The sequence below is a fragment of the Arabidopsis thaliana genome, chromosome 4, assembly GCF_000001735.4.
Source record: "Arabidopsis thaliana chromosome 4, partial sequence".
NCBI classification, from domain to species: Eukaryota; Viridiplantae; Streptophyta; class Magnoliopsida; order Brassicales; family Brassicaceae; genus Arabidopsis; species Arabidopsis thaliana.
Genome location: NC_003075.7, coordinates 14,138,069 through 14,164,622, shown reverse-complemented (window position 1 = coordinate 14,164,622; position 26,554 = coordinate 14,138,069). Strand labels below are relative to the sequence as shown.

Below are 26,554 nucleotides of genomic sequence, written 5' to 3'. Positions count from 1 at the left end.
CGATTCTAAACTTTATTAAAAAAACATTAAATTTTTTTCTGATTATGTCATGGTTTGAATTTTTTAAAATGAACCTTTACAAAATAGAAAAGTAGTTGTAAGTAAAAAAATTTGGTATTCTAAAAACTGAAATAGTATAGACAAGAAACCAGAGAAGCAATATCAAATAGTACTACAATTTCAAATATTGTGGTTTGGCCAATGAAAACACCCTTATAAGCAATATCAATCAAAACAAACAATTTAGTTTAAATGCATATAGTATAACATTAATGTAAACAGTATAATCACAAAGAACAATATATTGTGTTTTTATATTCACTATTTTTTATTCTAGCCAATCAAAATATTTCAACTAAGAAATAATTAATTTTTAAAATCATTTAATTATAAAATTTAAACCTTAACCATTTTTCTATAAATCCAAACCGATATATAATCTTGTTTACTTACAAAATCTAAACCCTAATTTTTTTTTGTAAACCCAAACCAACATTTTAACTCGTTTAATTATAAAATTTAAACCCTAAGATACTATATAGGGAACCCAAAAAATATAATTTAAACGCAAGTCATATAAGTAACATTTTATTTTAAACGATACAATAAATAAAATTTAAAATATCGAGTTAAATGCACTGCAAAAGAAGGACTATATACAAGAAAATTATTTTGTAAACTTGTTTATGGATAATTAAAATATAATTAGATATTCTTGACATAATTTTTAATTTTCTATAATCAAATCGAATATTCACTTATAACAATAGAAAAACATGCAATCTTGTAATTAGTAATTAGTTAAAATAATAGTTTAGTTCGTGATAATCTTAATTAAATATTTGTTTAGTGTTAAATTTGTTTGTAAAGTTCTATTGATTACATCGCTAATTCCATAACAACAATAGTATAGTACATTCACGTTATTTAGCTGATTTGATTTGATAAAAGAAATGAAGAAGTCAGGATGGTCAGGAGAAGTAGAGAATTGACTTTTGAGGCACATATATCAGCGAGGGTAAATATGCATATACTATATAAAATATGCCACATATCACCGCTTCTTTTCTCAATGGTTAGTTATTGAATTATAAAGTTTTTGATGGTTATACACTGCAATTTCCCAATAATAATCTCTCTTCTTTAAGAAAAAAAATCTTAATTATCTGTCTATGGTTTTCAACGTTTCGTTCGTATCGACGGTATCGTCGTCCGATTGTTTCACATCATTTTGTGTTTGAACTTTTCAAATATTTGAGGACTTGCGCTAATTTTTTGGGGATATATATAGTCAAGAGAGAAAGAAACAGCGAAACTAACATCTTTTATTCCCTTGCAAAGAGCAACTTAAAAGATATATACACACACCAAAACAACAATAAAAACAAACCACGCAAAAGCTACGAAAGAGTACTAAACCAAACAAATCAAACACCTACATTGGGATCATTATCACCACCCACTCTCCTAACCATGATCCCATTCCTAATCTCATCTTCTGTGTACATATAAGCCAACCCTCCGTGACTCGTCGGATCCACCCCAGCTATCTCATCCTCCGCCGGTATCCTCAACAGTTTCAGCTTATGCAAAATAAAAAACAGAGTCCCCATTGTCACACTAACCCAACCCGTAATCACCAAAATCTGAACGACGTGCGCCGCAAGCAACCTACCTCCTCCTCCCATTAGCAATCCGAAAGGCCTATTCGGGTCGCCTCCAAAGATCTCGGCAATGTATCTTTTCTCCGCGAACAACCCGGTGAAAATAATCCCCCACGCACCACAACCACCGTGAAGCTGAGCCGCTTCCAACGGATCATCAAATTGGAGCTTTTCCGCTAGTCTATTGCATCCCATCAGCACCCATGCGGCTACAAACCCACATACAAGCGCAGCCCACGGTTCCACAACCGAACATCCGCTAGTTATAGCCGCAAACCCGCCTAACAAACCATTGCAAACATCAGTTACATTCCAATACCCATCAATAAGTCTTTTCCCAAACAGAGTCGTTAACGCCGCCGTGCAACCAGCTAACGTAGTTGTTACCGCGGTTCTCCCAACTGCGCTCCATTGTCCGTAAAACGAGCTCCCTGGAGTCTCCCCATACGCCTTAAAAATAGTTGCAAACGAGCCCGGGTTAAACCCGTACCATCCGAACCATAACAAAAACGTTCCAAGAACAACCAACGTAGCACTATGACCACGCAACGTAACCGGTTTACCCCCAACTCCAAACCGACCAATCCTAGGTCCTTCAATTAAAGCTCCCCATAAACCAGCAATACCACCAACCATATGAACAACACCAGAGCCAGCGAAATCAATCACACCTGATTGAAACAGAAGGTTCTCAGATCTAGCCGGAGACGCCCAACCATCAGAAGACCAAAACCAATGCGACACAATCGGGTAAACAAGACCCGTCAAGAAAGAAGAATAGATCAAATACGCAACGAACTGAGTCCTCTCCGCTATCGAACCACTCGTGATTCCAGCGGCGGCGATAGCGAAAGTCCATTGATATAGAAAATAAGGATAATCAAACGTAGGTTGAGGAAAATCATACATTCCAAAGAAATGTTTTCCGATGAATCCATTAGAAGGAGATCCAAAAGCAAAAGCGAAACCGAAGAGATAATAGAAGAGACCTCCGGCTGCAGCGTCGATGACGTTCGTGAGCATAATGTTCATCGTGTTTTTTGCACGTACGGATCCGGCACAGAGCATGGCGAAACCGAGCTGCATCGCGAAAACGAGGTAAGCAGAGAAGAGAAGGTAAGTGTTGTCGATTGCGTAAGCCGCATCAGTGAATTTCCCGGCGACTGTGTCGAATCTCCCGCAGATGTATTCAGCGGCGGCTGCTGCTGCGGTGGCGTTGGCTCCACCTGATAGTAATGGAATCAGATCAGAGGCAGAGCAAGAGAGAGCCGACGCCATTGTTGCAAAGATTAAGAGAGATTTTGTGAGAGATGAAGAAGAGTCAGAGAGTAGAGTTTATAGAGGAGGAAGGTAGAGAGATTCACGACATTCTGTTGAATCATTATTAGAGAATTTGAATCTTTCAGATTCTATTCTCTCATTTTCACTATAGTAATAATTGTATTTACTATAACCCTAAATTTTAAGATTCTGTAACAGTTTTATTCCACTATTGTTGGTGTTAACTTTGACTTCTCCTCCTTAAACGTACTTACTGCTCATTTCCAAAGTAATTAAATTTTTATATTTTCCGAAAAATACGTTTTGTAATGTGTGGACTATAATTGTCCTAACATTAAAAAATGTGTGGACTAATTTTTATTAGTTTTTGTTTTTGGGAACAAATATCTTTGACTACAAAAAGGTTAATTTACATTCTTTCAATTGATAAATTCTGATTGGTAAGTAGTAAATACCACTGGATTAGATTATGACAAATTTTATAATTTGGGTTGGTAAAATAAATTAGAAAATCCAAAAGAATTATTGACAAATATAAATCATTAACTTTAAACGAGGGGGAATTAAACTAAATTGTGTGACTCACTAGATTATCTCATTCTATAATTACCATAAAGCAGGAACCATAAACAAAAAAAATCATCCATTGAAGAATATTTTTAAAAGAATGAATTTTAGATGGGTATCACAAATGTTATCGTAGACTTAAATCTCCTAAACCAAAAACTCTACACTATTAATACTGTACAGCTAAAAGTCTACAATTATGTTAGGATATCTACACTATCCTAACGTAATGTTTCAATCATTCAAGAAGGTTTCGAAATCGATTTTCAATGTATTGTCTTGAACAGACGAGGGACAAGGCAAGGTTGAGTCGTCCAAGAGCCAGTCTTCAAACTCGGACAATACTCTATCGTTACTTCTTCCTGATTGTTGTTGTTGTTGCTGCTGGACCGCCGGAGGATTAGGAGTCATAGTTGGGACTGCATTCGTCTGAACATTAGCAGAATACATATTCCGGCTAAACTGTTTTGCCTCTTTGCTCTGAGATACCGGCACAGTTGAGATAGAACCAGTAACAATCCGCTGTGCATTGCCTTGTGAAGCCACGGGAGGAGCATATCGGGTAGGCTGCGAGCCTTGTGAAGCAACGGGAGGAGCACAGCAGGTAGGCTGTGAGCCTTGTGAAGCCACGGGAGGAGCAAAGCGGGTAGGTTGTGAGCCTTGTGAAGCCATGAGAGGAGCATAATAGGTAGGTTGTAAGCCTTGAGAAATATTCTGTACACTGTTTTCCGGAGGATAAACGCCATTACTTGGCCGTCGAGTCAATACATATGGATTGGAAGGGACAACTTGAGGACTTGGATTACCATTATTAGAGCCACTTTTGTGATTTGGTAATGACTGCATAGCGTGAGGTTGTGACCCAGGATTTTGTTGGACGGTTCTTGATTGCTCGGTTCTATGACCGGGTCTAGTGTATGTTTTTGGGTGAATTGCAACCTTAGTAGATTTGGAGCAAGCCCGGATTCCTAAGTTGGTTCCAGACGAGTTTTGGAGCAACGGTACAGGTACATATACAGATGGACGCCGTGGAGCACGTTTAAATTGTAATTTGGCCGAAGCAGGTTTCGAAACAGGTCGAGGTAACATATTTCCAGTTCTGATGCATTCCCGTTGATCATTCCATGTCTTCTCTTTATCATTGGCATGACAGTGATCAGTGTTAGAGATCCCGCCACTGAACCAGTAAGTACACGGAGCACGGGTGTCACAAACATAACAGTGACACTGTAAAGAACAAAAAGCAAAACAAAAAACGTCATTAGCAAGAAAAGAAACATCACTTAAACTGTCTCAAAAGATTCTTAGAAAACAAAAGAACAAACAAATAACTTCACATTCTTACCATCTCACAAAACGTCTGGTGTAATGTGGATTTGAACGGGTACTTAGCACAAGCATGTCGCGGATGCGGAAAATCCCTACAAGCTACCTACAAAACCAAAAAGAACTTACTTAGACATGTTACTACAAACTGTATAAAGATGGAAACAGAGCAAAATCAATTCCAAGATTTCATTCTATACACGATGAAGAATCAAATCCTATACTAAGTGGCTGCATATACTAAAACTTGACATATAAACTCAATTTACTCTCTGAAGTAGAAGAACATTGATTCCTACAAGAGTCCCCAAGTTAAAATTCTCGTAGACAATACTCAAACTTAACGAAGGCAGTTTCAAAATTTGAGTAAATTAGTAACAAATTGGGGCGAAAATTCAAACAAGTGGAAAAGATCAAAAATTTACCTCACCCTTTTGTCCTACTACAAGAACTCCATCAGTTTCACAAGTTTCAATCACAGTCTCCTTCGCCGTAGGATCAAAATCCAAAATCACACAATCGTCATCGTCGTCTTCATTCTCCACCGTTGGATTCAACAAAACAGTACCTTTGATGGGTTTCTTCTCATCGGAAACTCCCAGAATTCGGTCTAACAAATAAGAGTAATCTACTGGTTTATCATCATCTTCGTCCGAACTAACATCTACAACGATATGATTCATCGAACTCATCGGAACTCAGACAAAATTTCGCTCATAAAATCCAGTCGAAATTCAGAATGCATGTCTCATAAAGATAGAACACATCAATCAAAGGAGGGTTTATCGGGATTTCGTTTCCCTTCGCTTCAGATTTTTCGGAAAGTTTTTGATTTACTAGATAATAGAAAGATTGAATTAGGGTTTTGTATCGAGGATGATAGGAATTAAAAAAAAAAATGTACATTTGATGATGAGGGTAAATATGTCAATTATTTTAATAGTAAGGCCAGGCCCAAATCTAATAAACTAATCTCACATACCCAATCCCAATAACTTCGGTCCTCTCAATATATATGTTTACAAAAAAAAAAGATACAGTAAAATCGAATGATTGTGGACACATGAATAGTAAAAACAAATTTTACTACTTTCAACTTTGAGGAAGTTACAATAAAAGAGGATTTGATAAGTTTATTCCTAATAGCATAACAATGTCCCCCTCCAGTGGAAATCGTTGAAAATAAAGGACTTTATTGATCGAAATAAAAAAGATAGTGGGTTTCTTTTGAAATATTATTAATAATGGTCGTTGCGTGTAAATTTGGAGGCATGTTTCTGTATAATCTGCCATGCTTCAGTGACATGCTTCTCTTCCGTTAACGGTGCACCAACAGCAAATCGTAAAACGAATTTTCCAGATAGAGCCTGTTGATGATAATATGTTTAGTTAAATTTCAATTTCCATGTAATATCTTATAAAATAAATCAGTACTCTTAACAAAAAATAATGATATAATTCATTATTGTCATTATATCTTTATACAACTCACCGTGTGAGAGATGAATATCTTGCCAGTGGAGTTAACAGCCGCAAGCAGTTCACGGTTACGTTCGTTACATTGGTCTTCATCGCCGTCAACTGGCGCAAGGCGAAAGCAAACGAGTGAAAAGTACCGAGTAGTGACAACCTTTACATTAAGAAACAGGAAAATAAAGTGATTAAACTTTCGTTACATATGTTAGTAAATTAAAGAAATTGACATAGTACTAATTAGCCTTGGTTATAAAATAGATATGATGTTCAATGATGTTCTGAAACATTTTTCACATGTATATATTACCTCAAAACTTGGATCTTGAGCTACATAATCTTCAAAATGCTTAGCGAGATTGACATGGTCTCTTATAAAGTTTCTTAAGTTCTCGGAACCATAGAGCCGTAAAACCATCCATAACTTCAGTGATCTGTATAAATCAAATGCGTGTACATATAAGTTTGTTAGACTAATAGGACCAGCAAATACAACATCAAATGGACTTATAAAGAACCTGAATCTCCGAGAGAGAGAAATTTGCCAATCTTTATAATTTACGACCGTATCTTTTTTGGAAACCTGACATTTCCATTGAATCAAATATAAGATCATCTCATTCAACATATTTCACCGTCTTAAAATATACATTGCTAACGATTTCAATATTTTCATGAATGATATATCCATTGAGATCTTAGTAAAACTTGTTAGTTTCTTATTGTCATTTTAGTTATATATTCTACATGTATATGATAACGCTTCTTTAGATCTTCAATATAGATAGATGGTTCTTTTATGTTTGTAACAAAATGATGAACATGAGAGACCTTGACCTTGAATTCTAGATACTCGGGATTTGTTTTGAGAGCATCAATGAGAGAGTATCGATCCTGATTGATTCCAATATATACAACACAATACAAAAAAATACTATTAATGAATTTAAATTGACTAATTGAACAATAAATTAAGAATGAGATAAAACCAACATACCTTAACCCAAAGAGGTGAACAAGTTTGATTAGCAAATAACCATTTATGAGCATTCATGTTAAAGGAGTCTGCGTTTTCAATCCCGTCAATAAATTTTCGATATTCTGGACATATACATGCATTCCCTGCATAAGCTGCATCCACATGCAACCATATCCCATATTTCTACACAACATAGTACAACTTTTTTTTACAATGACATGTAATGTACTATATAGTCTTAATTAGTCACATAACCGAATTAAATTTATTTATTCAAATGTCTATGTTTTGTGCACCAAATTCAAATGTCTAATAATTGCAGTGGTTGAAGCAGTGTGATCAATACGGTGGATGAAGTTGGTTAAAAATTTGGTTGATGCAGTCCAATATTTATTGTATATGTGTTTAATTACCTTTGCGATGTTCCCCAATGGGACCAAAGGATCAACCGCTGCTGAAGACGTTGTGCCAACCTGAAAACCCGGAACACTTATATATTTAGCAATGGACGAAATAAATTTATGAAGAGGTATACAATATATGTGTGTAAATGTTTTATCTTCAACACATAAATGTGGTTTTTGAGTAATTATTACAGTGGCACAAATGAAGAAAGGGATAAAACCCTTAGCGAGATCATGAGAAATAGCTTCCTCAAGTGATTCTGGAGGCATTCCATAGTTTGTGGAAGAATCAGTTTTGAGCAGCCTAATGTTTTCTTCATGTATCCCACCAATCTATGAACATCATCACAGTTATTAATCAGTGAATTGTTATTGTACAAAAGTAAATTAAATACTATACCAACCAGACAAGCTTTTCGGAAACTAGAATGGGTTTGGTCAGAGCCATAGACAACAAGTTGAGGAAGTAATGTTTTGCCAACTTTCTTCAGAATTCTGTCTCTAGCAGCTAATACTACCACAAGCACTGCTTCACATCCTGTCCCTTGGATTACTCCTCCTCCATTTCCTTTTCCTATCATTCATTGTTATGAAGTCATTGAATTAAATGCTCGCTTGTACAAATATTGTTACTATTTATTTTTATTTTTTATGCAGCCTTTTTTTTTTGACTATATACGGTCCCAATTGCATTCTCTATTAATTTGATATAATTTTATGTGGTCACAAAAACGTATGGTCGCTAAGATACAGTGACGAAAACGTAGATTGTCATCTATATGTAAATTTAAAATAGTGGTAAAGTCTTTCAATCTTTAAGAAGAATTAGATCAAATTAATGAATAATGACGAACCTGTGGAGAGAAAATGGTCGGGGAGTTGTAGCAATTTAGCAAGCCAATCAAGAACGATGATTTCGAGCTCAGTAGCGGCAGGAGAAGTGAGCCAGGTAAAACCGACGACGCTCAGGCCGGCGTTAAGCATCTCTCCTAAGAATCCAGCCACACTCGTGCTTGATGCATAGTATGCAAAGTAACTCGGGCTTTGCCAATGAGTTATCCCCGGCATTATCTTCTTCGAAACATCTATAACAAAAAGTTTATGCAACAAAATTAAAATCCCATTTAATTAAAATTATATAAATGTGGGTTTGTACGTTCATGTTACTAGTTTTGCTATAAAATAGAAATATGTTACGTACCGTCGAGAAGTTCTTTTAACGATTCAGGTCGTTCAGGTGCTGAATCAGGCAACATGTCACGGAGATAACCAGGCTGCGACCCAAAATGTTTGTTATATATTAAAAACACACTCTAAATATGTATACACACACAAATAATGACTGGTTACATTACATAAATTGTAGTGAAAAGTTCAGAAGTTAAGAAACCTGAACTTGGGACAGAACAGGGAAATCTTGAGGCGAGTCTTGAAGGTTTTTGTAATAATCAGCAATAAAATCAACCATTATGTGACCTTGCTCTCTCAGCAACTCACTGTCCATTGGTTTCATCTTTACCACCTTGGCTCCGTTAGCTTTTCCGTTACCATTAACGTGGCCATTGCCGTTGTAATTGCCGTTTCCGTTGGTGTGGCCGTTTCCATTGGTGTAGCCGTTCCCGTTGCTGTAGCCGTTGCCGGTACCAAATTCCCTGTCATACATATGTTGGGGTTTAAACATTTTTATTATATTTCATTTGTAACACATTCTGAAAAATGATGGAGATTAGAGGAGATGCTTACATTTCGAAAGGTAGTGGCAGCTGTTGAAAGAATCTGTATGTGTGTTATTAAAGAAGCTTTGTGATTTGCATCACTCAATGGTCTAGCGTTTATATAGTATAATAAGTCACTCTCTATCATAGAAGCTGTAAAATTTTAGCATAAATATAAAATATATAATACCTTCGAAAGAATTGAGATACTCGAAGAACACATGCGTACATCTATTTTTGACTTTGGTAATACTATTTTTGACTTAAGAATTGAGTATTTTCTTGTTTTTCTATTTATGGTTATTTGTTCAAAAATGATATACTCCACACAAATTAAACTTTATAAAACATTTAACACATGTATGCATCTAATTTTTTTACTTTTGTAACGTTCTCGTAATTTTTATTTTGATAGTTTCTTCTTCTTCTTTTTATTAGCCAACATATGCTCTATATTAACCAACAAATTAAGGCAAAGTGATGACATGATGTATGATTAATAATTTTTGTCATTATGAGTCACAGACATACATATTTTCGTCAGCATGGGTCACATTAATACAACAATGTCTTTACTTTACCCTGGTGATAGTATTTACCACACACTTGTTCGTTATATAATGTTCACTTTTACACTATCATGTGTCAACAGTATATTATTCTCTATTCACTGTTACAAAACACTTTTTATCGCCACCGTTAAAACAATGTACCCCCGAAATGAGATAGTATTCCACATAAGTAGTTAGTTAAAATAATAACGTTTTTGTAATTTCTTCTCTAAAATGACAGCTAAATGAAAGTGCATGACATCAATGTAGTAAGAAGTAAGAACTACCTAATTGACAAATCAAATCAAAGAAGTTATTGAAGTGGCAAATTTACAAACTTGAAAATTGCCCTCTCAACAAATTTTCTCAAAAAAAGTAATGGACGGTTGGAACAGTACAAGCCTTCCACAAATAACAACACAAGGCACTAACTAACTTATCAGACAATGATACACATTCGTCAGACCAGTCTTTATCTCATTCATTTATTTTATCACATTGTATTATATTTTGAGATTAATCATATATAAACATATATATAGGTGTTAATATTGGGATGAATCTCAAAAATATATATTTTGAATCTATCTACATAACTTAGAAGAAAAATAAACATAATTTTTAATAGTTATTCGTACGAAATACACAATGATTATTTGTATGTTTTCTAGTAATGTGTTATTAACAATAAGGAATTGAGGAATCTATATAAATTCTACATGAATTTTTACATGGAATCATGAAGGAAAGGTGGTTTAGTAGGAGTGGGCAATACAATATCTGTGGAACTAACCATTTGTATAACCTTAGACATTGTTGGACGAAGTTGTGGAGACTCTTGTGTGCACAACAAACCGATCTGCATCACTCTCTTCATTTCTTGCTTATCTGTATCTTCTCCCATATCTTTGTCTATCATCTCTTCCATCTTGTTTGAAGCAAAACATTTCCAAACCTGTTCAAGAAATTAAAAGGTTCGAAAATGGGTTATATATGAAGGTCACTCGGAGAGTTAAAGATTGATGTGATGAAGATGGAGACTCACTTGAGTAACTAAGGTTTCAAGGGAGTTATCAGACCGGAACTTATTGTTTCGAAAACCGCTGGTTATTTCGAGAACAAGAACTCCGAAGCTATAAGCATCGATTTTATTGCTTAGTCTTCCCTTGCTAATGTATTCAGGAGCCATATATCCTCTGTAAACAATGTAACATTCACATTCTAAATCAGACCAATAGTAAGGACCTCTACGAAGTTCTTTGTATTGAAAGGACTTACAGAGTGCCCGCAATTGAAGAAGGAGAAAGAGAAGAAGCAGGGATGTCTTTGCCACCTTCTGGATAAAACTTGGCTAATCCAAAATCTGATATTTTAGGTTTGTACTTTAAGTCTAACAGAATGTTGCTTGCTTTGATATCTCTGTGAATGATCTTGCACGTTTCGTGAAGATACTCTAACCCTTCAGCTGTTCCTAAGATTATGGTTCGCCTCTTCTTCCAGTCAAGCTCTTTCTTCTTCTCCGGGTCTTCATTTCCATGTCAAGGAAAAAATGTTTAGAAACTTTTCAAACAAGTAAGAAGATATGTGCGTGATTAGAGAAGAGTGTCTTACTAAACAAGATATGATCAAGGCTTGTATTGGCGAGGAACTCATAAACAATGAAACTATTCATGTTAGTGAAGCAGCAACCTAAGAGCCTAACCAAGTTCTTGTGTTGGCATCTACTAATCACATCTATTTCATTATGGATCTCATCCCGTGGCTTCTTTCCTGATACATGTAGTCGTTTAATCGCAATTTCTCTACCGTCAGACAGAGTTCCCTGTCAAAAAGACAATAAGGATTTTTAATCAATCAACATAGTGGTAAAGTGTAAAGAAAGATAGTTATACAGAGAAGAGAGAAACCTTGAAGACTTCACCATATCCACCAACACCAAGCTTGCAACTCTCATTGAAGTTGTTGGTTGCTTTTTTAAGAGTTGAATACTCAAAGCTCATCAAGTGTGACTCAGTACATATTGACTCTGACTCTTTCTCTATCCTTAGATGTCCAAACAAATGAAACTTTTTAGTCTTAGTTCCTTTATGAGCACAATATAGTCTTGTGGAACTTACCTTTAATCTTCTTCTTTGGACTAGTTCGCATATAGAAGCATTTTCCACACCAAAATCCAGCTGCAATAGCCAACACACCCACCATGGAAATAACAAATATATACGTAAGGTTTTCTTTAGTGAAGCCTACAAGAAAAACATACAAGAAATGTTATGATCATAATACAAACGGATCACAATTTTTACAAATAACACAAGTGTTATGAGACAGAGACAGAGACATACTCATAGCAAGCAATCCACGTTCATTATAGAAGGTATAGTTAGAGTAACGCAAGTAGCATCCTGCATTCAAGGCAAAACCTTCTTTGGATGGTAAGCAGCTCGTAACCGATAAAGCTCCATCTGCTAAGCATAATTTGCACAACTCATCATTTAGCGTTCGCCAGCATACTCCCAACCCGTAAACCGTTAAATCCCGGATTCCCATTTTAGCCACCGAGAAACCTCGACTATATGGAGCCGCCTCAACAATGGATTTGGTCACTTCCTTTACTAAACCTTTGAATTCTGCAGACTTCTCCTTATCACTAGCACATATCTACATTCCCAAAATGGTCGACATATTAGGACAATTTAGTTGATTGTTCTTCAAGAATCGGATCCACACTAAATTCCTAGGATTAAGTTCTGTATTAGACAAGTTTGTGCAGAATTGATCCAACTATAGCACTTATATATTACTAGTCCCATCATATTTTCGATATGAGATTTCTGACAAAACATAACCATCTACCTTGGTGTCCTGATGAGAAACAGGTTCTTGATAGAAGCTGTAATTATCAGCTCTAACGAAACAACCGTCGAGGTGAAACCAACCACCGGTGGCCGGGAAACATTGAGAGAGGAGATCGGTAGCACGTGACCAACATAAACTACATTCGTCGGATGAGAGATCGCTAACACACTGCGACAAAACGTACATTCTCTCCGGAGGATCTCCATGTTCATGAGTTCCAAACTTGACATGCCTCATATCACCTCTGATCGCGTCGAGGTTAATCTGATATGATCTCCGGTAAGCCTCCTCGTTGGAGACGGTGCCGTTGTTACAAATATATCCGAGGACGTCGATTCGAGAGATTTTCATGGACATTGACGGAGCTAGTAACGTTAACGGCAAGACAACGGCCAAAGAAGAGATTAACGTCGATGCCATGATGCAGAGGAACAATGCTTTGATGCCCCTTTTCATAATAAACTATTCTTAACGACTTTTGGCTATATATGGTCATCAACTTAAAACCGGATATGCTCAAAGTTCGGTTTAGTTTTGATTCTGTTCAATTTCAGTGGAGTGTGTTTTCTATTTTAAATCTCTTACACGGTTTTGGTTTAATTGGATTGAACACTCGTAATATAAACACAAACACAGTTAAGTATTTGACTAATAGCACAATTCATAATGAAATTATGATCATACCTTTAGTAAAATCATGGATTTGTTTAGATTAAACCAAATTTAATCAGAACAAAAGCCTAGATTACCATTGTAAGTTGAAACTCAAGTAAAGATCAAAACTAGGAGAGTACAAGATTATAAATCAAAAGAGTGAAAAAATTTAATGTAACATACACATTTTGTTTTGCTCATTGAAAATTCTCTCCAACCTCATTGCTTCTTAACAAACTGCAAGCCATTCTGGTCCGAGTATCGCTCCATAAACCTCATGAACCTGTCCCATTCTTTCGGCGATCGCATTATGTGCTTCGCCACAATCCCTTCCGGTTTCCCATTCACGAATCTCGCGTTCACATCCGTCGACTGAATCACACCTTCCTCATCAATCATGTACAATCCTGTAATCTCTCCGACTTCACCGCTCGAGTCGAAAACGGATGGTTGGTCGAAAGAGAACAGTGCCATTCCGTTGCTTCCGTCTCTTGATCGAGTCAGCTTAACATCAGGGATTGTCATCTCATCCGTCCCTTGGATGAATTGGAGCGCCGGCTTTACCATCATCGTGATAGAGACGGGTTTCATCGGTCTTAGAGCTGTTCGGGATGATGGTTGAGCCCGCGGGAGAGAAACAGGGGATCCAGTGAAAGATGAGCTTTTGATGGGAAGAACAGAGCATGAAGATAAGACAATGCCTGCAACAAAAGGGATCAAACTATGGTTCTTAATTACACACTTGAAGTTAATTGATAGCGAGACATGTAAAAATCCAATCTTTTTCCATAACCCTAATCCACAATTACTTAGAACACACATTTACTATGAAACCATGATCAGATTACATCAAGTTACTGCCTTAACAACTTGTTTATCAAATCAGAGAAATCATGAGCTCGCAAAGAAACACGATTTATACCGATTCGTTTCCGATAAATCTCGTTACAGTTTCGGATTCAGCATTATACCGAAAATTACGGGAAATTTTCCTTATTCAAGCTACATGCAACACGAAGATTTCAACTACCAATTCGACGAATCAAAAGTGCGAAATTAGGGTTTTTTCGCGTACCTGAGCGAGGAACATTTCGTTGAGAATGGTTGACAGAAGTTAAAGAACCAATCGACCGAACACAAGCCATATCTGTGATGTCTGAGTGCACGAGGAGTTAGAGACACAGAGAGTAAGAAGGAGATGAAGCAAAAAGCTGTGGTGTGGTGGCGGGAGAATCGTGACGTGTCACTACCAAAGCCGTTCCTTCATTTGGATACCGTCATCGTCTCAACTTATGGGCTTTTACCTTTAGGCCCGAGATGTTTATAATAAGCCCATTTTGGTCAAATTGTCATATAATAAACCCATTTTGGCTTTAGACAGAGTCAGAGAGTCTCTTGCTGTCTCAGAGGTTTTTAAGATGCATGAAACACACGTGGCACATGCGTGTAGATCGTAAGGAAAAGCTGGACTCTCAAGTCTGTGATGCCATAGCGAATCCCATGGCCTGATCCCTGATGGCCATGTGACGAATCGTCAGCATACATACTTACTTGTTAATATATTAATTAGTATGGTATTAATAATATAACCCAACAAAACACCATTTGCAAAGAGTTTAGGTACTTATTTGTGGGATTAGGTTTCTCTCTCTGATAATACAGAAATTAATACTAAATTAAGTCACTATAGGTGCTGATCCACATGCATCCCATTAAGCCTTCAAACCTCTTGTAAGTGTTTATTTCTTTATGATCTATAGTCTATAAAATCTCCTATAAACCATCCATTGTTCTTTTGGGTAATAATTGATTATTATAATATTTATGGTGTAGATCAAATTTATTTATTTTCCTAAGATATTGTATATATCAGTGATCAGTCGAAAGATTCAAAACTGAAAAGTGTATTCTATCAATTATATAAAAAAAAATTACTTACTGAGTAATCGTAGAATTTAAGGTATTTTATCCAACGATCGAAAGGATAATTAAGCAAATGAAGAACTTAACTACGGATCGGAATGTTTTCTAAAAACAACAAATAATAAGAAAGAAAAAACAATTGTATAAAAGACAGGTCCACATGAGTGCATGTGAAGCAACAGTTTGTGTTTAGTACTGTAATAAGAAGGATGGAAACATGAAATCAGTAAGAGGAGTGGGTAATTGTTGGAGTATTACAATAATTGTTTTGATGAATATTATGCGTGTGCATTTCTCTGCCATTTTCCCACAAATCATTTAGCATTTAGCTTATCTTATCCTTTATCAAATTGATCAGTTAGTTTACCTCGACCCGTTCTTGATACATACATATCTGTTTGAGTTTTTAAACATCTTGGTGTTGAATTTGTCACGGTTATTATTTATCAAGTTTGGATTCTTTTTAGTGATATCAAATTACTATGCTATGCTAATTGGGCAGTCTGAAAAAAAAATAAAAATTATATTCTCTCGTTTGACGTACGTTTTTTTTATTCCGTCTCCATTTTACTTTACCTTAAAGGCATTGGCACTGACTTTGGGTGTATACGTCTACACATGCTTTTAGTCTTTTAGACATCAGGTAGAAAGTTTACGAAATTAGAATTTTATATCTGAAGAACGTTTAAGAAAGTAGCATTTTAATTAGGGACAATTTGCTGATACATTCAAGAAGTGATACAATTAACCACTTTATTTAATTTTTATTTGTTATATTATCAACAATATTATACTATACCTATATTACACTGCCATAAATCTGTAACATGGGAAGATTCTTATCTAATCAATCATGCAAACGAAAGAACAGTAACAAGCCTGCACTCTCTGCAGTGGCATACATTATAGTATTCACACTTTTGTTACGCATCAAGGTAAGTATGATTGAACTAAAGAAATATGTTTTCACGTATAATGGCCATGAGTGGGCTCGATCTTAATTTTTTTTAACCAACCAAATAGAAAGAAGCTTTTCGAAATTCAAAAGGGGTAAGAAGAAACGTGAAGATCGATCGTGGGAATATCTTCATTATTGCTGATTTTAATTAATAATGAAATTTATTTGGACCTATCTGATATTTAAATATGCTGCAGAGCATAGGGTAATAGGATCATCTGTTCTTCTTCATCACATGTGCAGGTCACCCATTCTTATATGCTTCGAACGTTCACCTCGGTGGCTATATCCTAAATACGAGATTTACAATATAATCACTGATTCATCATTAATATGTAATGTAATCGAATATTGCTAAGAGCTAATGGTATATTTTTTGTTTTTCTTCCTTAGAAGGCAAGCGTTAAAAGACACAAAAGGAAAAAGGTGGGAAAATAGATAAAGACATTCTACAAAAGCTGAATTAGAATGAAGTTAAGCATAAGCTACCTCTATGCCACACACCAAGTGTATGTATAAAAAATAGTAATTATATTAGTATTAGTTTAAGCTTAAGCTATCTATGGCACATTCACAAATCACTATACAGCAAATCAATAGTTGACTTAATTAATTTTAAAACACCGAACACATTTTTGGATTAGTTGTAATTGTGAAGAAAACACATTCTCTCTTCACATGTTCAATGTCTTAAGAAATTTCTCAAATACTTCCAAGATCTTGTTTATTTCTTTTTTTCTTAGAACATGTAACCCTACATACTCTTTGATCACTACATCCATATAAAACCAAGATTCATTTTTATATATCTCTGTGTTTATATGTCACATATATATAACATAATAAACACAGAACAAGCATATACTTACAGAGTTTCTTCTTATTCTACTCTCTTCCTCCACCACCTCCTTGCATGTTCACTAGTCTCGTTCTTGGTAATGAACTAAGGAGTCAAGTTTCAGTTGAAGCTGTTGAGACAGAGGAAGAAGTTGAAGATGAAGATGAAGATAATAGTTCTCTTCCTTTACTACTGTTACATTGGTTCTACTTCCTCTGTTTTAGCTTCCATCGACAATGTCAACGAGCTCTCTGTTTTGCTGTCGGTGAAATCAACTCTTGTGGATCCTCTCAACTTTCTCAAAGACTGGAAGCTTTCAGACACCAGCGATCACTGTAATTGGACCGGTGTTCGGTGCAACTCAAATGGCAATGTTGAGAAGCTCGACCTGGCGGGGATGAATCTCACAGGCAAAATCTCAGATTCGATCAGCCAGCTGAGTAGCCTTGTCTCGTTTAACATATCATGCAACGGATTCGAGTCGCTGCTCCCGAAATCAATCCCTCCGTTGAAATCTATTGACATCAGCCAGAATTCATTCTCAGGGAGTCTTTTTCTATTTAGCAATGAATCACTTGGGCTTGTTCACCTCAATGCTTCAGGGAACAATCTCTCCGGAAATCTCACGGAGGATCTCGGGAACTTAGTCTCTTTAGAAGTTCTTGATCTCCGAGGGAATTTCTTTCAAGGGTCACTTCCAAGTTCATTCAAGAATCTACAGAAGCTGAGATTTCTCGGATTATCCGGAAACAATCTCACCGGCGAGTTACCAAGCGTTCTCGGCCAGCTCCCTTCACTTGAAACCGCCATTCTTGGTTACAACGAATTCAAAGGTCCGATTCCACCGGAATTTGGAAACATAAACAGCCTCAAGTACCTTGATTTGGCCATCGGAAAGCTCAGTGGTGAGATTCCGTCAGAGCTTGGGAAGCTCAAGTCACTCGAGACGCTTCTCCTGTACGAGAATAACTTCACCGGAACAATTCCAAGAGAGATAGGAAGCATTACCACGCTAAAGGTTCTTGATTTCTCCGATAATGCGTTAACCGGCGAGATTCCAATGGAGATAACAAAGCTCAAGAACCTCCAGCTACTGAACCTGATGCGCAACAAACTCTCAGGCTCCATTCCTCCCGCCATCAGCAGTCTAGCACAGTTACAAGTCCTCGAGCTCTGGAACAACACGCTCTCCGGCGAGTTACCAAGCGATCTCGGGAAGAATTCTCCATTACAATGGCTTGACGTTTCTTCAAACTCCTTCTCAGGCGAGATTCCTTCAACTCTATGCAACAAGGGAAATCTAACCAAGCTCATTCTCTTCAACAACACCTTCACCGGTCAGATTCCAGCGACTCTTTCCACTTGCCAATCACTAGTTCGTGTTAGAATGCAGAACAATCTACTAAACGGATCAATTCCTATCGGCTTTGGCAAGCTTGAGAAGCTACAGAGACTCGAACTAGCCGGAAATCGTCTCAGCGGAGGGATCCCTGGAGACATCTCCGATTCAGTTTCACTTTCTTTCATTGATTTCTCAAGAAACCAGATCCGATCATCTCTCCCTTCCACAATCCTCTCAATTCACAACCTACAGGCGTTTTTAGTCGCCGATAACTTTATCTCCGGCGAAGTTCCAGACCAATTCCAGGATTGTCCTTCACTCTCTAATCTCGATCTCTCATCAAACACTCTCACTGGCACTATCCCTTCAAGCATTGCTTCATGCGAGAAGCTCGTAAGCCTCAACCTAAGAAATAATAACCTCACCGGCGAAATCCCTAGACAGATCACGACAATGTCTGCATTAGCAGTGCTAGATCTCTCCAACAATTCCTTAACCGGAGTACTACCAGAGAGCATCGGAACATCTCCAGCTCTGGAACTCCTAAACGTCTCATACAACAAGCTCACAGGTCCAGTCCCTATCAACGGCTTTCTCAAAACCATAAATCCAGATGATCTAAGAGGAAACTCCGGTCTCTGCGGCGGCGTTCTACCACCGTGTAGTAAATTCCAAAGAGCAACATCGAGTCACAGTAGCCTCCACGGGAAACGAATTGTCGCCGGATGGTTGATTGGGATAGCATCGGTTCTAGCTCTAGGGATTCTCACCATTGTTACGAGAACTCTGTACAAGAAATGGTATTCTAACGGATTCTGCGGCGACGAGACGGCGAGCAAAGGTGAATGGCCTTGGAGATTAATGGCGTTTCATAGATTAGGGTTTACAGCTTCCGATATCTTGGCATGTATCAAAGAATCAAACATGATCGGAATGGGAGCAACCGGAATCGTGTACAAAGCAGAAATGTCACGATCAAGCACAGTTCTCGCCGTGAAGAAGCTCTGGAGATCTGCCGCGGATATTGAAGATGGAACCACCGGAGATTTCGTAGGCGAAGTTAACCTCCTCGGGAAATTGAGACACAGAAACATAGTGAGGCTCCTAGGGTTCTTATACAACGACAAAAACATGATGATCGTATATGAATTCATGCTCAACGGAAACCTTGGTGATGCGATTCACGGCAAAAACGCCGCCGGGAGACTTCTCGTTGATTGGGTTTCGCGTTACAACATCGCGTTAGGTGTAGCTCACGGCCTCGCTTACCTCCACCATGATTGTCATCCTCCGGTGATTCACAGAGACATCAAATCCAACAATATCTTGCTCGACGCGAATCTCGACGCCAGAATCGCCGATTTTGGCCTCGCCAGGATGATGGCGAGGAAGAAAGAAACCGTTTCAATGGTCGCCGGTTCTTACGGTTACATTGCTCCCGGTAAGGTTTAAATACCATACCGATTACTAAATTGATTACAATCCGGTTTAGTCTAACAACATATGGTTGATCATTTGCAGAGTATGGATACACTTTGAAGGTGGATGAGAAGATAGACATATACAGCTACGGCGTCGTACTATTGGAGCTGTTAACCGGAAGAAGACCATTGGAACCGGAGTTTGGAGAATCAGTAGACATTGTGGAGTGGGTGAGAAGGAAGATAAGAGACAACATATCACTAGAAGAAGCATTAGATCCTAACGTAGGAAACTGCAGATATGTGCAAGAAGAGATGCTTTTAGTTCTACAGATTGCTCTTCTCTGCACTACAAAGCTCCCGAAAGACAGACCTTCGATGAGAGATGTGATATCGATGCTCGGAGAGGCTAAACCGAGGAGGAAAAGTAATAGTAATGAAGAGAACACTAGTCGTAGCTTGGCCGAGAAACATTCATCGGTTTTTAGTACTTCACCTGTAAATGGCCTTCTTTAGTATGAGATTTAAGAATCAAAAGAGGCCGATAAACTGATTCGTTCGATTCGTGTTCTGTATGTAGAAGAAAGAGAGAAAGAGAGAGAGATATGTATCTTTTGATTTAATTTTTCCATGTAGAATAAGTTTCCTTTGTTTTACATGATCATATTAACTTTGTGCATTGCTCTGAACCGTTTTGTTTTTGTGCAAGAAAGGGTTTTCTTATAGATTTTTAAAGTGTGATTTACAAAGAGAACATATAACTAACTAAAAGAAAAATGGCAGAGCCAAAAAAGAAACTGTAAAGGGGAGAGAAGAAGAAGAAGCTTCTTACAATGTTTTTGTCTTCTCTTTGATCTGTGATCTGTCTTATTACTGCTTCAAACATAAAGGGTTCTTCGTAGATTATTATTTGCTTCATAATATCATCTGAGCTGTAAACAAGGATCACACAAACACGGTCACAACGACAAAACAATGATTTTAATACAGATATCAGGATTTGATCGAATCAGTAAATGTACCTTTACCAGTAGCCTCCGATGTTTTCATTATCCGGAGCCTTCTCACTGAACCAATAAACATCCTAGACACAAGTAAAACTCAGGTTCAAACTTCAGAATTTGACGCTTACACGGGACAAAGCATCAAAAGCATAAGAACATATGTATGCATACCCCCACGGAACATCGCCAACAAGCATCCAATCTCCTTCCTTGTCTTCATACGTTAGTACTAATCCGGAAGACCCATCTGGTAGTATCTTGACCGGTGTTTCCATGTGACCATCGGTTTCTAGTGTGCGTGAACCTGATTAAAGAAAGAATCATAACTTCATTTCCCATACCAAGAACCAACTTCAAAGGAACCAAAAAAAAGGCCATGAGATTCGAAAAGCACACCTAATTTAGGTTTCAGAAACATTTCCTCTAGAGTGTTTGACAATGATTCATAGCATTTATGAGCATTCAGATCGATTTTCCTTCCAATAGGAATGCCATCCATAGTCACCTTAACAAACATGGAATTTCTCATCTTTGTTGAATCACTTCTATTCTTGTTTACGGCTTGACTTATCTCCAAGTTCGGATCTTCAGTGGCTGAAGCCTTAGCTTGGTTAACCATACTGTTCATTCTGTAAGTCCTTATTGGTGGCCATCCCACAACTTGCCTGCCATTTTCAAAGGTTTCAAATTGCTCAAATAAGAGTAAACACATAAAAAGGGTTATAAACACTTCAGGGCCTTGTAAAATCAGATACCAAGAGAATCACTATACAGGATTAATCACTTTCTCTCCAAAGCTAATAAATACTTTAGAATCCAAGAAGAAAAAAACTGTCATCTCTAGAAAACGATAGTAAGATTCAATTTGAAGATATAATGACCAAAGCAAACTATCTAATGATCAGGAAGATACATTCAAAGTCATCTATACGTAACAAAGGTCGAATCTTTTCAGATAACTGTGATCAAGGACATTCTGTCTAATCAATCCCATAACCATAAAAAGCAAAAATCAAATCTTTATTTATAGTTCTATTGATAATCATGATATTAAGAATCCCCAAATAAACCATAATTGATCAAAATGTAAAAGAGGAAAGGGAAGAGAATTTCACTCACCCACTAGTTGCAGCCATGGAATCAGCTGTCCTCTTGATCCCAGCAATTACGCTAGCTCTGCTCAGAGAAGAAGATGATGAAGAAGAAGAAGAATCATCAGCGTAAACCCTACAATCTCGATACCCTTTGCGACCAAGGCTCAACGTAAGACCAAGCTCAAGCTCATTCCCTATAGGAGAAGAAGAATCCTCACAAGAAACGACGAGATTTTCATCGTTTGACAAAGCCGAAGCCGATCCACTAGCGGAACCGCCTTCCATTTTCGACAAAACCAGAAGCTGAGAATTAAGATTTTGATTGTGAGGGAAGGGAGGAAAAAGAGATGGGTTGAATTTGAAGCAAAGATTGAGACTTTAAGTAAGGCAGAAACAGTGAGAAAGAAAAAGGGAAACAAAGGATGAACAAGAAGACACGACGGGTGGGATTTGTCTCTTTTTCACTTCCCTAACTTTTAGTCTTATTTCTCGCCCAATTTTATCATTTTTTTGATCCAATAATAAATTTCTCACATTATTCCGTGACTATATTTACTAGAAACTCTTTTTTTTTCCTTCTTTTAACAATATCCACTTATGTAAGTTTTTAAAATAAAATATGTGGACTTTTGGTATAATTATTTCAATTTTTCGTAAGTTTATATAGGGAAGTTTTACAATTATGCGAAATTCCGTTGTAATATATTTATAAACTTATAATCAATTAACGATAGGATTAGATGCCAAAAAATATAATGGACAACATGATTTTTCAAAATGTATATTATTGTATTAATGTTCAGATTTTTGTAGTTGGTATTTGACTCCAAAATCTGATATAAGATCGGATAGATTTCAAAGAAAATTTGATATCAAAACGGTAGTATCCGTGGTATTAATAAAAACATTTTTAAAAGGCTGGAAAATAAAATAAAAACAAAATTCATACAAATATATATTTTCAAGAAGTGGGGGCTCACATGTCAGCTTCATGGGATTCAATCGGACGGCTAGAAAAAGATTACTTAGAAGGCTTAGTGGGACCCACGTGTACAGAGAGGGGGGACTCGTGCCCACACGTCCTTTGGTCCATCCATCTTTCCAAATCGGACGGTGCTGATTAGTTCCGGTTTAAAGCTATTGATAGTTAGATACCATCACTATATAGGTTTAATTAGTATTTTAAAATCAAGTGGCAATCTAATCTTTAATCACGTAATTAAAATTGAATTTTTAAGGCAATAAAGGAGTTTAGCTGTCCATTTTTAGTGGTGTCCGAATAAAAACCCTGTCGTCTGGAGGGAAGACATAACCGACCGTTGCTTCTTTTCACTTTCCAAATAAACCGTTCAATTTTTTAATTAATTGCATATAGTAGAAGAGTTGAATTTTCGAAAGAGTCCATGTGAGAGAATGAATACTCTGAGATTCGCTGCGGTGTGTACCACCGTATCTGATTCTCTCAAGCCCAGTTGCAATCAAACCAGTACCGGTTATCTCCGAGATAGCTAATTTCATTATCTTAATAAAAACAGAAAACCAAAACCGGTTATTTCCGAGTTGATATCTTCTTCCTCGTCTTCTTGTTAAGCTACTCTGTAGTACAGAGAGAACAAAACAGAGAATTAAAGAATCGATTTAGACCAAATTGTATGTGATTCGTTCGGACAAGAAGCGATGATGAGGGGATCTCGGTTTCTCCTCTCTCGCGCTTCTCTGTATCACCGTCTTCGCTCTGATCATCACCATCACAGTTTCTCCAGTTTTATCAAACGTAGCTCAATTCAGAGATCACCAGCTATCAATGCATTCTTCACCGATCCATCTCCATCTCCATCTCCAGTCAACGCACGAGTCTTCTTCTTCTCAACTTCAACTTCAACTCCAAATCAAGATCAAACCAAAACAGCATCATCTAAGAAGATCCTCCGCACGATTTCAAGCTATCTATGGATGAAAGACAACCCAGAACTCCGATTCAGAGTCATCGCTGCTTTAGCGTGTCTCATAGGAGCTAAGTTCTTGAATGTTCAAGTTCCTTTCCTCTTCAAATTATCTATCGATTTACTCTCTTCATATTCATCTTCAACAATCACTGATTCAAATCCTTATCTACTTGCTGCTTTCGCTACTCCTTCTTCCGTTCTCATTGGCTATGGCATTGCTCGATCTGGATCTTCAGCTTTTAACGAGCTTCGTACTGCTGTTTTCTCCAAAGTATCTCTCCGCACAATACGATCTGTTTCTCGTAAAGTGCTCTCGCATTTACATGATCTTGATCTTCGTTACCATTTGAATCGAGAAACAGGAGCTTTGAATAGAATCATTGACCGTGGAAGTCGCGCGATTAACACGATCCTCTCTGCTATGGTTTTCAATGTTGTTCCAACGATCTTGGAGATATCAATGGTCACAGGTATATTAGCATACAATTTTGGACCTGTTTTTGCTTTGATCACTTCTCTTTCCGTTGGATCATACATAGCTTTCACATTGGTTGTGACACAGTATAGAACTAAGTTTAGAAAAGCTATGAACCAAGCTGATAATGATGCAAGCACAAGAGCTATTGATTCTCTTGTAAACTACGAGACTGTTAAGTATTTTAACAACGAAGATTACGAAGCGAGAAAGTACGATGATTTACTCGGAAGATATGAAGATGCTGCATTGCAAACTCAGAAGAGTCTTGCGTTTTTAGATTTTGGACAGAGTTTTATATTTAGTACAGCTTTGTCAACATCAATGGTGTTGTGTTCTCAAGGGATTATGAATGGAGAGATGACAGTTGGTGATTTGGTGATGGTGAATGGTCTTCTCTTTCAATTGTCTCTTCCTCTTTACTTTCTCGGTGGTGTTTACCGTGAAACCGTTCAGGGTCTTGTTGATATGAAATCATTGTTCCAGTTGCTAGAGGAGAGATCCGATATTGGAGATAAAGATACAGAGACAAAGCTACCTCCTCTTGTTCTGAGAGGTGGAAGCATCAGTTTTGAGAATGTACATTTTAGTTATCTGCCAGAGAGAAAGATTTTGGATGGGATTTCATTTGAGGTACCGGCAGGGAAAAGTGTAGCGATTGTTGGTAGTAGCGGAAGCGGCAAATCGACGATTCTTAGAATGATTTTCAGGTTCTTTGACACAGATTCTGGTAATGTTAGGATTGATGGTCAAGATATAAAGGAAGTGACACTAGAGAGTCTTCGAAGCTGCATTGGAGTTGTCCCTCAAGATACTGTAAGTTGCCATTTTGACTAGAATTGTTCTCTTACATTTTGTTGTTATTAGTCTAAACCGTGACAAATTAGGTAAAATGTTAGTTATCTACTTAGGGCTTATTGGAAAAATCTATTTAGGGTATTTTAAACTTTTTTGTTATTCAGTCACAATTTCTACATAAATCACATGCAGATGACATTTTACACTCCAAAAGTGATTCTGATTAAACCTGATGATCTTAATTTTCATTTTAATATCAAATCGATTTAATGGTTATAACTTGCATACTTAAAGATAAACTAGACTAATCATAGCCTCAATTGACTCCTGGAATTATGGCAGGTGCTCTTCAATGACACAATATTTCACAACATTCACTATGGAAACCTTTCAGCAACAGAAGAAGAGGTGTACGATGCAGCTAGGCGAGCAGTGATTCACGATACGATCATGAAATTTCCGGATAAATATTCGACCGCGGTGGGAGAAAGAGGGCTGATGCTGAGTGGTGGAGAAAAACAAAGAGTGGCACTTGCTCGTGCCTTTCTGAAATCACCAGCGATTCTCTTGTGTGACGAAGCAACGAATGCGCTTGATAGTAAAACCGAGGCAGAGATAATGAAAACGTTCAGGTCGCTAGCGAGTAACAGAACATGCATTTTCATTGCACATAGGCTGACCACTGCGATGCAATGTGATGAGATAATAGTAATGGAGAAAGGGAAAGTGGTGGAAAAAGGGACACACCAAGTGTTGTTGGAGAAATCTGGCAGATACGCTAAATTATGGACACAACAAAACAGTACACTGGAGGTGTGAATCTCAAGAGCTAGACAGCTAGTGTTTGGGTTCTGTTTTCGCCTCACTAATTCTTTTTTTTTGCTGACTTCCCTTATTTTTGGAATCATATATTTGCAAATATCATTGATGGTACTTTGTAGCCTTGTTACAAAAAATAAAACATATTTGTAACCTTGGGAAAATCATTTATAGTCGTAGAGGTACCAAACCGATTTTTTCAATTACCTTTTGACAAATCAAAAAGTTTCGTTATTCGGTTTTAAAGTAAGCTATTTGTATTACCTTTGGAATCATTGAATTGGATAAAAACCAATAGTCCTTGAAGTATCCGGTTCTCATGCCTAAAACACGTGGCAATCGAACCAGGACCGGTTATCTCCGAGATATCTAATTCATAATCTTATTGTAAACAAAGACTGGGGAGGTTATTAACAAGTTGAGATCTCCAAGCAAGAGGTAATTTTTTAATCTTATTCTTCTTCAG

General features: G+C 37.2%; 8 protein-coding genes and 1 long non-coding RNA gene across 19 annotated transcripts; 2 read left to right on the top strand and 7 right to left on the bottom strand.

Moving 5' to 3' along the window:
- Positions 1-1,280: 1,280 nt before the first annotated feature.
- On the bottom strand, positions 1,281-3,029 carry AMT1;4 (ammonium transporter 1;4). The gene has a single exon (NM_119012.2). It carries the CDS (start codon positions 2,940-2,942, stop codon positions 1,428-1,430), a length of 1,515 nt encoding a protein of 504 aa, NP_194599.1. The 5' UTR covers positions 2,943-3,029; the 3' UTR covers positions 1,281-1,427.
- A 544-nt stretch (positions 3,030-3,573) lies between these two features.
- Positions 3,574-5,725, bottom strand: AT4G28690 (uncharacterized protein). 2 transcript variants are annotated; one of them, NM_001341930.1, is made up of 4 exons: positions 5,264-5,725; positions 4,858-4,944; positions 4,130-4,739; positions 3,574-4,045 (listed from the first exon to the last, which is right to left on the bottom strand). In NM_001341930.1, exons 1-4 carry the CDS (start codon positions 5,528-5,530, stop codon positions 3,747-3,749), a joined length of 1,263 nt encoding a protein of 420 aa, NP_001329231.1. In that variant the 5' UTR covers positions 5,531-5,725; the 3' UTR covers positions 3,574-3,746. The 2 variants fall into 2 exon arrangements, with proteins under 2 accessions (NP_001329231.1, NP_194598.1); NM_119011.3 differs by having other exon boundaries at positions 3,574-4,739.
- Positions 5,726-5,753: 28 nt separating this feature from the next.
- On the bottom strand, positions 5,754-9,559 carry TYRDC (L-tyrosine decarboxylase; the record flags this gene model as incomplete). 7 transcript variants are annotated; one of them, NM_001203933.2, is made up of 13 exons in its annotated part: positions 5,754-6,205; positions 6,331-6,468; positions 6,622-6,745; positions 6,830-6,894; positions 7,149-7,205; positions 7,309-7,473; positions 7,704-7,763; positions 7,887-8,027; positions 8,099-8,268; positions 8,549-8,779; positions 8,896-8,968; positions 9,085-9,346; positions 9,438-9,547. In NM_001203933.2, coding segments are annotated over 13 exons (1,617 nt in total). In that variant the 3' UTR covers positions 5,754-6,076. The 7 variants fall into 7 exon arrangements, with proteins under 7 accessions (NP_001190862.1, NP_001329472.1, NP_001329474.1 ...); NM_001341927.1 differs by having other exon boundaries at positions 5,901-6,205; positions 6,622-6,894; positions 9,438-9,559; NM_001203932.1 differs by having other exon boundaries at positions 5,907-6,205; positions 9,085-9,503.
- A 1,128-nt stretch (positions 9,560-10,687) lies between these two features.
- On the bottom strand, positions 10,688-13,236 carry AT4G28670 (cysteine-rich RECEPTOR-like kinase, putative (DUF26); the record flags this gene model as incomplete). Its single annotated transcript, NM_119009.1, has 8 exons — positions 10,688-10,915; positions 11,006-11,156; positions 11,239-11,485; positions 11,572-11,782; positions 11,868-12,043; positions 12,078-12,203; positions 12,303-12,618; positions 12,814-13,236. 8 exons carry the CDS (start codon positions 13,234-13,236, stop codon positions 10,688-10,690), a joined length of 1,878 nt encoding a protein of 625 aa, NP_194596.1.
- A 223-nt stretch (positions 13,237-13,459) lies between these two features.
- PSB28 (photosystem II reaction center PSB28 protein) lies at positions 13,460-14,774 on the bottom strand. 2 transcript variants are annotated; one of them, NM_119008.4, is made up of 2 exons: positions 14,546-14,774; positions 13,460-14,171 (listed from the first exon to the last, which is right to left on the bottom strand). In NM_119008.4, exons 1-2 carry the CDS (start codon positions 14,613-14,615, stop codon positions 13,690-13,692), a joined length of 552 nt encoding a protein of 183 aa, NP_567814.1. In that variant the 5' UTR covers positions 14,616-14,774; the 3' UTR covers positions 13,460-13,689. The 2 variants fall into 2 exon arrangements, with proteins under 2 accessions (NP_567814.1, NP_001190860.1); NM_001203931.1 differs by having other exon boundaries at positions 13,525-14,171; positions 14,501-14,743.
- Positions 14,775-17,085: 2,311 nt separating this feature from the next.
- AT4G28650 (Leucine-rich repeat transmembrane protein kinase family protein) lies at positions 17,086-20,665 on the top strand. Its single transcript, NM_119007.3, has 2 exons — positions 17,086-19,972; positions 20,053-20,665. Exons 1-2 carry the CDS (start codon positions 17,347-17,349, stop codon positions 20,466-20,468), a joined length of 3,042 nt encoding a protein of 1,013 aa, NP_194594.1. The 5' UTR covers positions 17,086-17,346; the 3' UTR covers positions 20,469-20,665.
- AT4G28652 lies at positions 17,206-19,948 on the bottom strand. The gene has a single exon (NR_142376.1). It is a non-coding gene; the product is annotated as an other RNA (long non-coding RNA).
- On the bottom strand, positions 20,654-22,560 carry IAA11 (indole-3-acetic acid inducible 11). 3 transcript variants are annotated; one of them, NM_119006.3, is made up of 5 exons: positions 22,076-22,488; positions 21,353-21,621; positions 21,128-21,260; positions 20,975-21,036; positions 20,654-20,884 (listed from the first exon to the last, which is right to left on the bottom strand). In NM_119006.3, exons 1-5 carry the CDS (start codon positions 22,333-22,335, stop codon positions 20,868-20,870), a joined length of 741 nt encoding a protein of 246 aa, NP_194593.1. In that variant the 5' UTR covers positions 22,336-22,488; the 3' UTR covers positions 20,654-20,867. The 3 variants fall into 3 exon arrangements, with proteins under 3 accessions (NP_194593.1, NP_001078460.1, NP_001190859.1); NM_001084991.1 differs by having other exon boundaries at positions 20,654-20,879; NM_001203930.2 differs by having other exon boundaries at positions 20,655-21,036; positions 22,076-22,560.
- A 1,008-nt stretch (positions 22,561-23,568) lies between these two features.
- ABCB23 (ABC transporter of the mitochondrion 1) lies at positions 23,569-26,302 on the top strand. Its single transcript, NM_119005.3, has 2 exons — positions 23,569-25,287; positions 25,612-26,302. The coding sequence occupies exons 1-2, from the start codon at positions 23,728-23,730 to the stop codon at positions 26,086-26,088; spliced, it is 2,037 nt and encodes a 678-aa protein (NP_567813.1). The 5' UTR covers positions 23,569-23,727; the 3' UTR covers positions 26,089-26,302.
- The last annotated feature ends 252 nt before the right edge of the window (positions 26,303-26,554 follow it).

Coding starts and splice junctions, on each gene's coding strand:
- AT4G28690 (NM_119011.3), bottom strand. CDS start 5,530: ATGAGTTCGATGAATCATATCGTTGTAGATGTTAGTTCGGACGAAGAT. Junction 4,945..5,263: donor TAGTAGGACAAAAGGGTGAG/GTAAATTTTTGA, acceptor TTGGTTTTGTAG/GTAGCTTGTAGGGATTTTCC. Junction 4,740..4,857: donor ACCAGACGTTTTGTGAGATG/GTAAGAATGTGA, acceptor TGTTCTTTACAG/TGTCACTGTTATGTTTGTGA.
- PSB28 (NM_001203931.1), bottom strand. CDS start 14,615: ATGGCTTGTGTTCGGTCGATTGGTTCTTTAACTTCTGTCAACCATTCT. Junction 14,172..14,500: donor ACTTTTGATTCGTCGAATTG/GTAGTTGAAATC, acceptor CTTTTGTTGCAG/GCATTGTCTTATCTTCATGC.
- AT4G28650 (NM_119007.3), top strand. CDS start 17,347: ATGAAGATGAAGATAATAGTTCTCTTCCTTTACTACTGTTACATTGGT. Junction 19,973..20,052: donor TTACGGTTACATTGCTCCCG/GTAAGGTTTAAA, acceptor GATCATTTGCAG/AGTATGGATACACTTTGAAG.
- IAA11 (NM_001084991.1), bottom strand. CDS start 22,335: ATGGAAGGCGGTTCCGCTAGTGGATCGGCTTCGGCTTTGTCAAACGAT. Junction 21,622..22,075: donor TCCATGGCTGCAACTAGTGG/GTGAGTGAAATT, acceptor TGAAAATGGCAG/GCAAGTTGTGGGATGGCCAC. Junction 21,037..21,127: donor GTTGGCGATGTTCCGTGGGG/GTATGCATACAT, acceptor ACTTGTGTCTAG/GATGTTTATTGGTTCAGTGA.
- ABCB23 (NM_119005.3), top strand. CDS start 23,728: ATGATGAGGGGATCTCGGTTTCTCCTCTCTCGCGCTTCTCTGTATCAC. Junction 25,288..25,611: donor GAGTTGTCCCTCAAGATACT/GTAAGTTGCCAT, acceptor GAATTATGGCAG/GTGCTCTTCAATGACACAAT.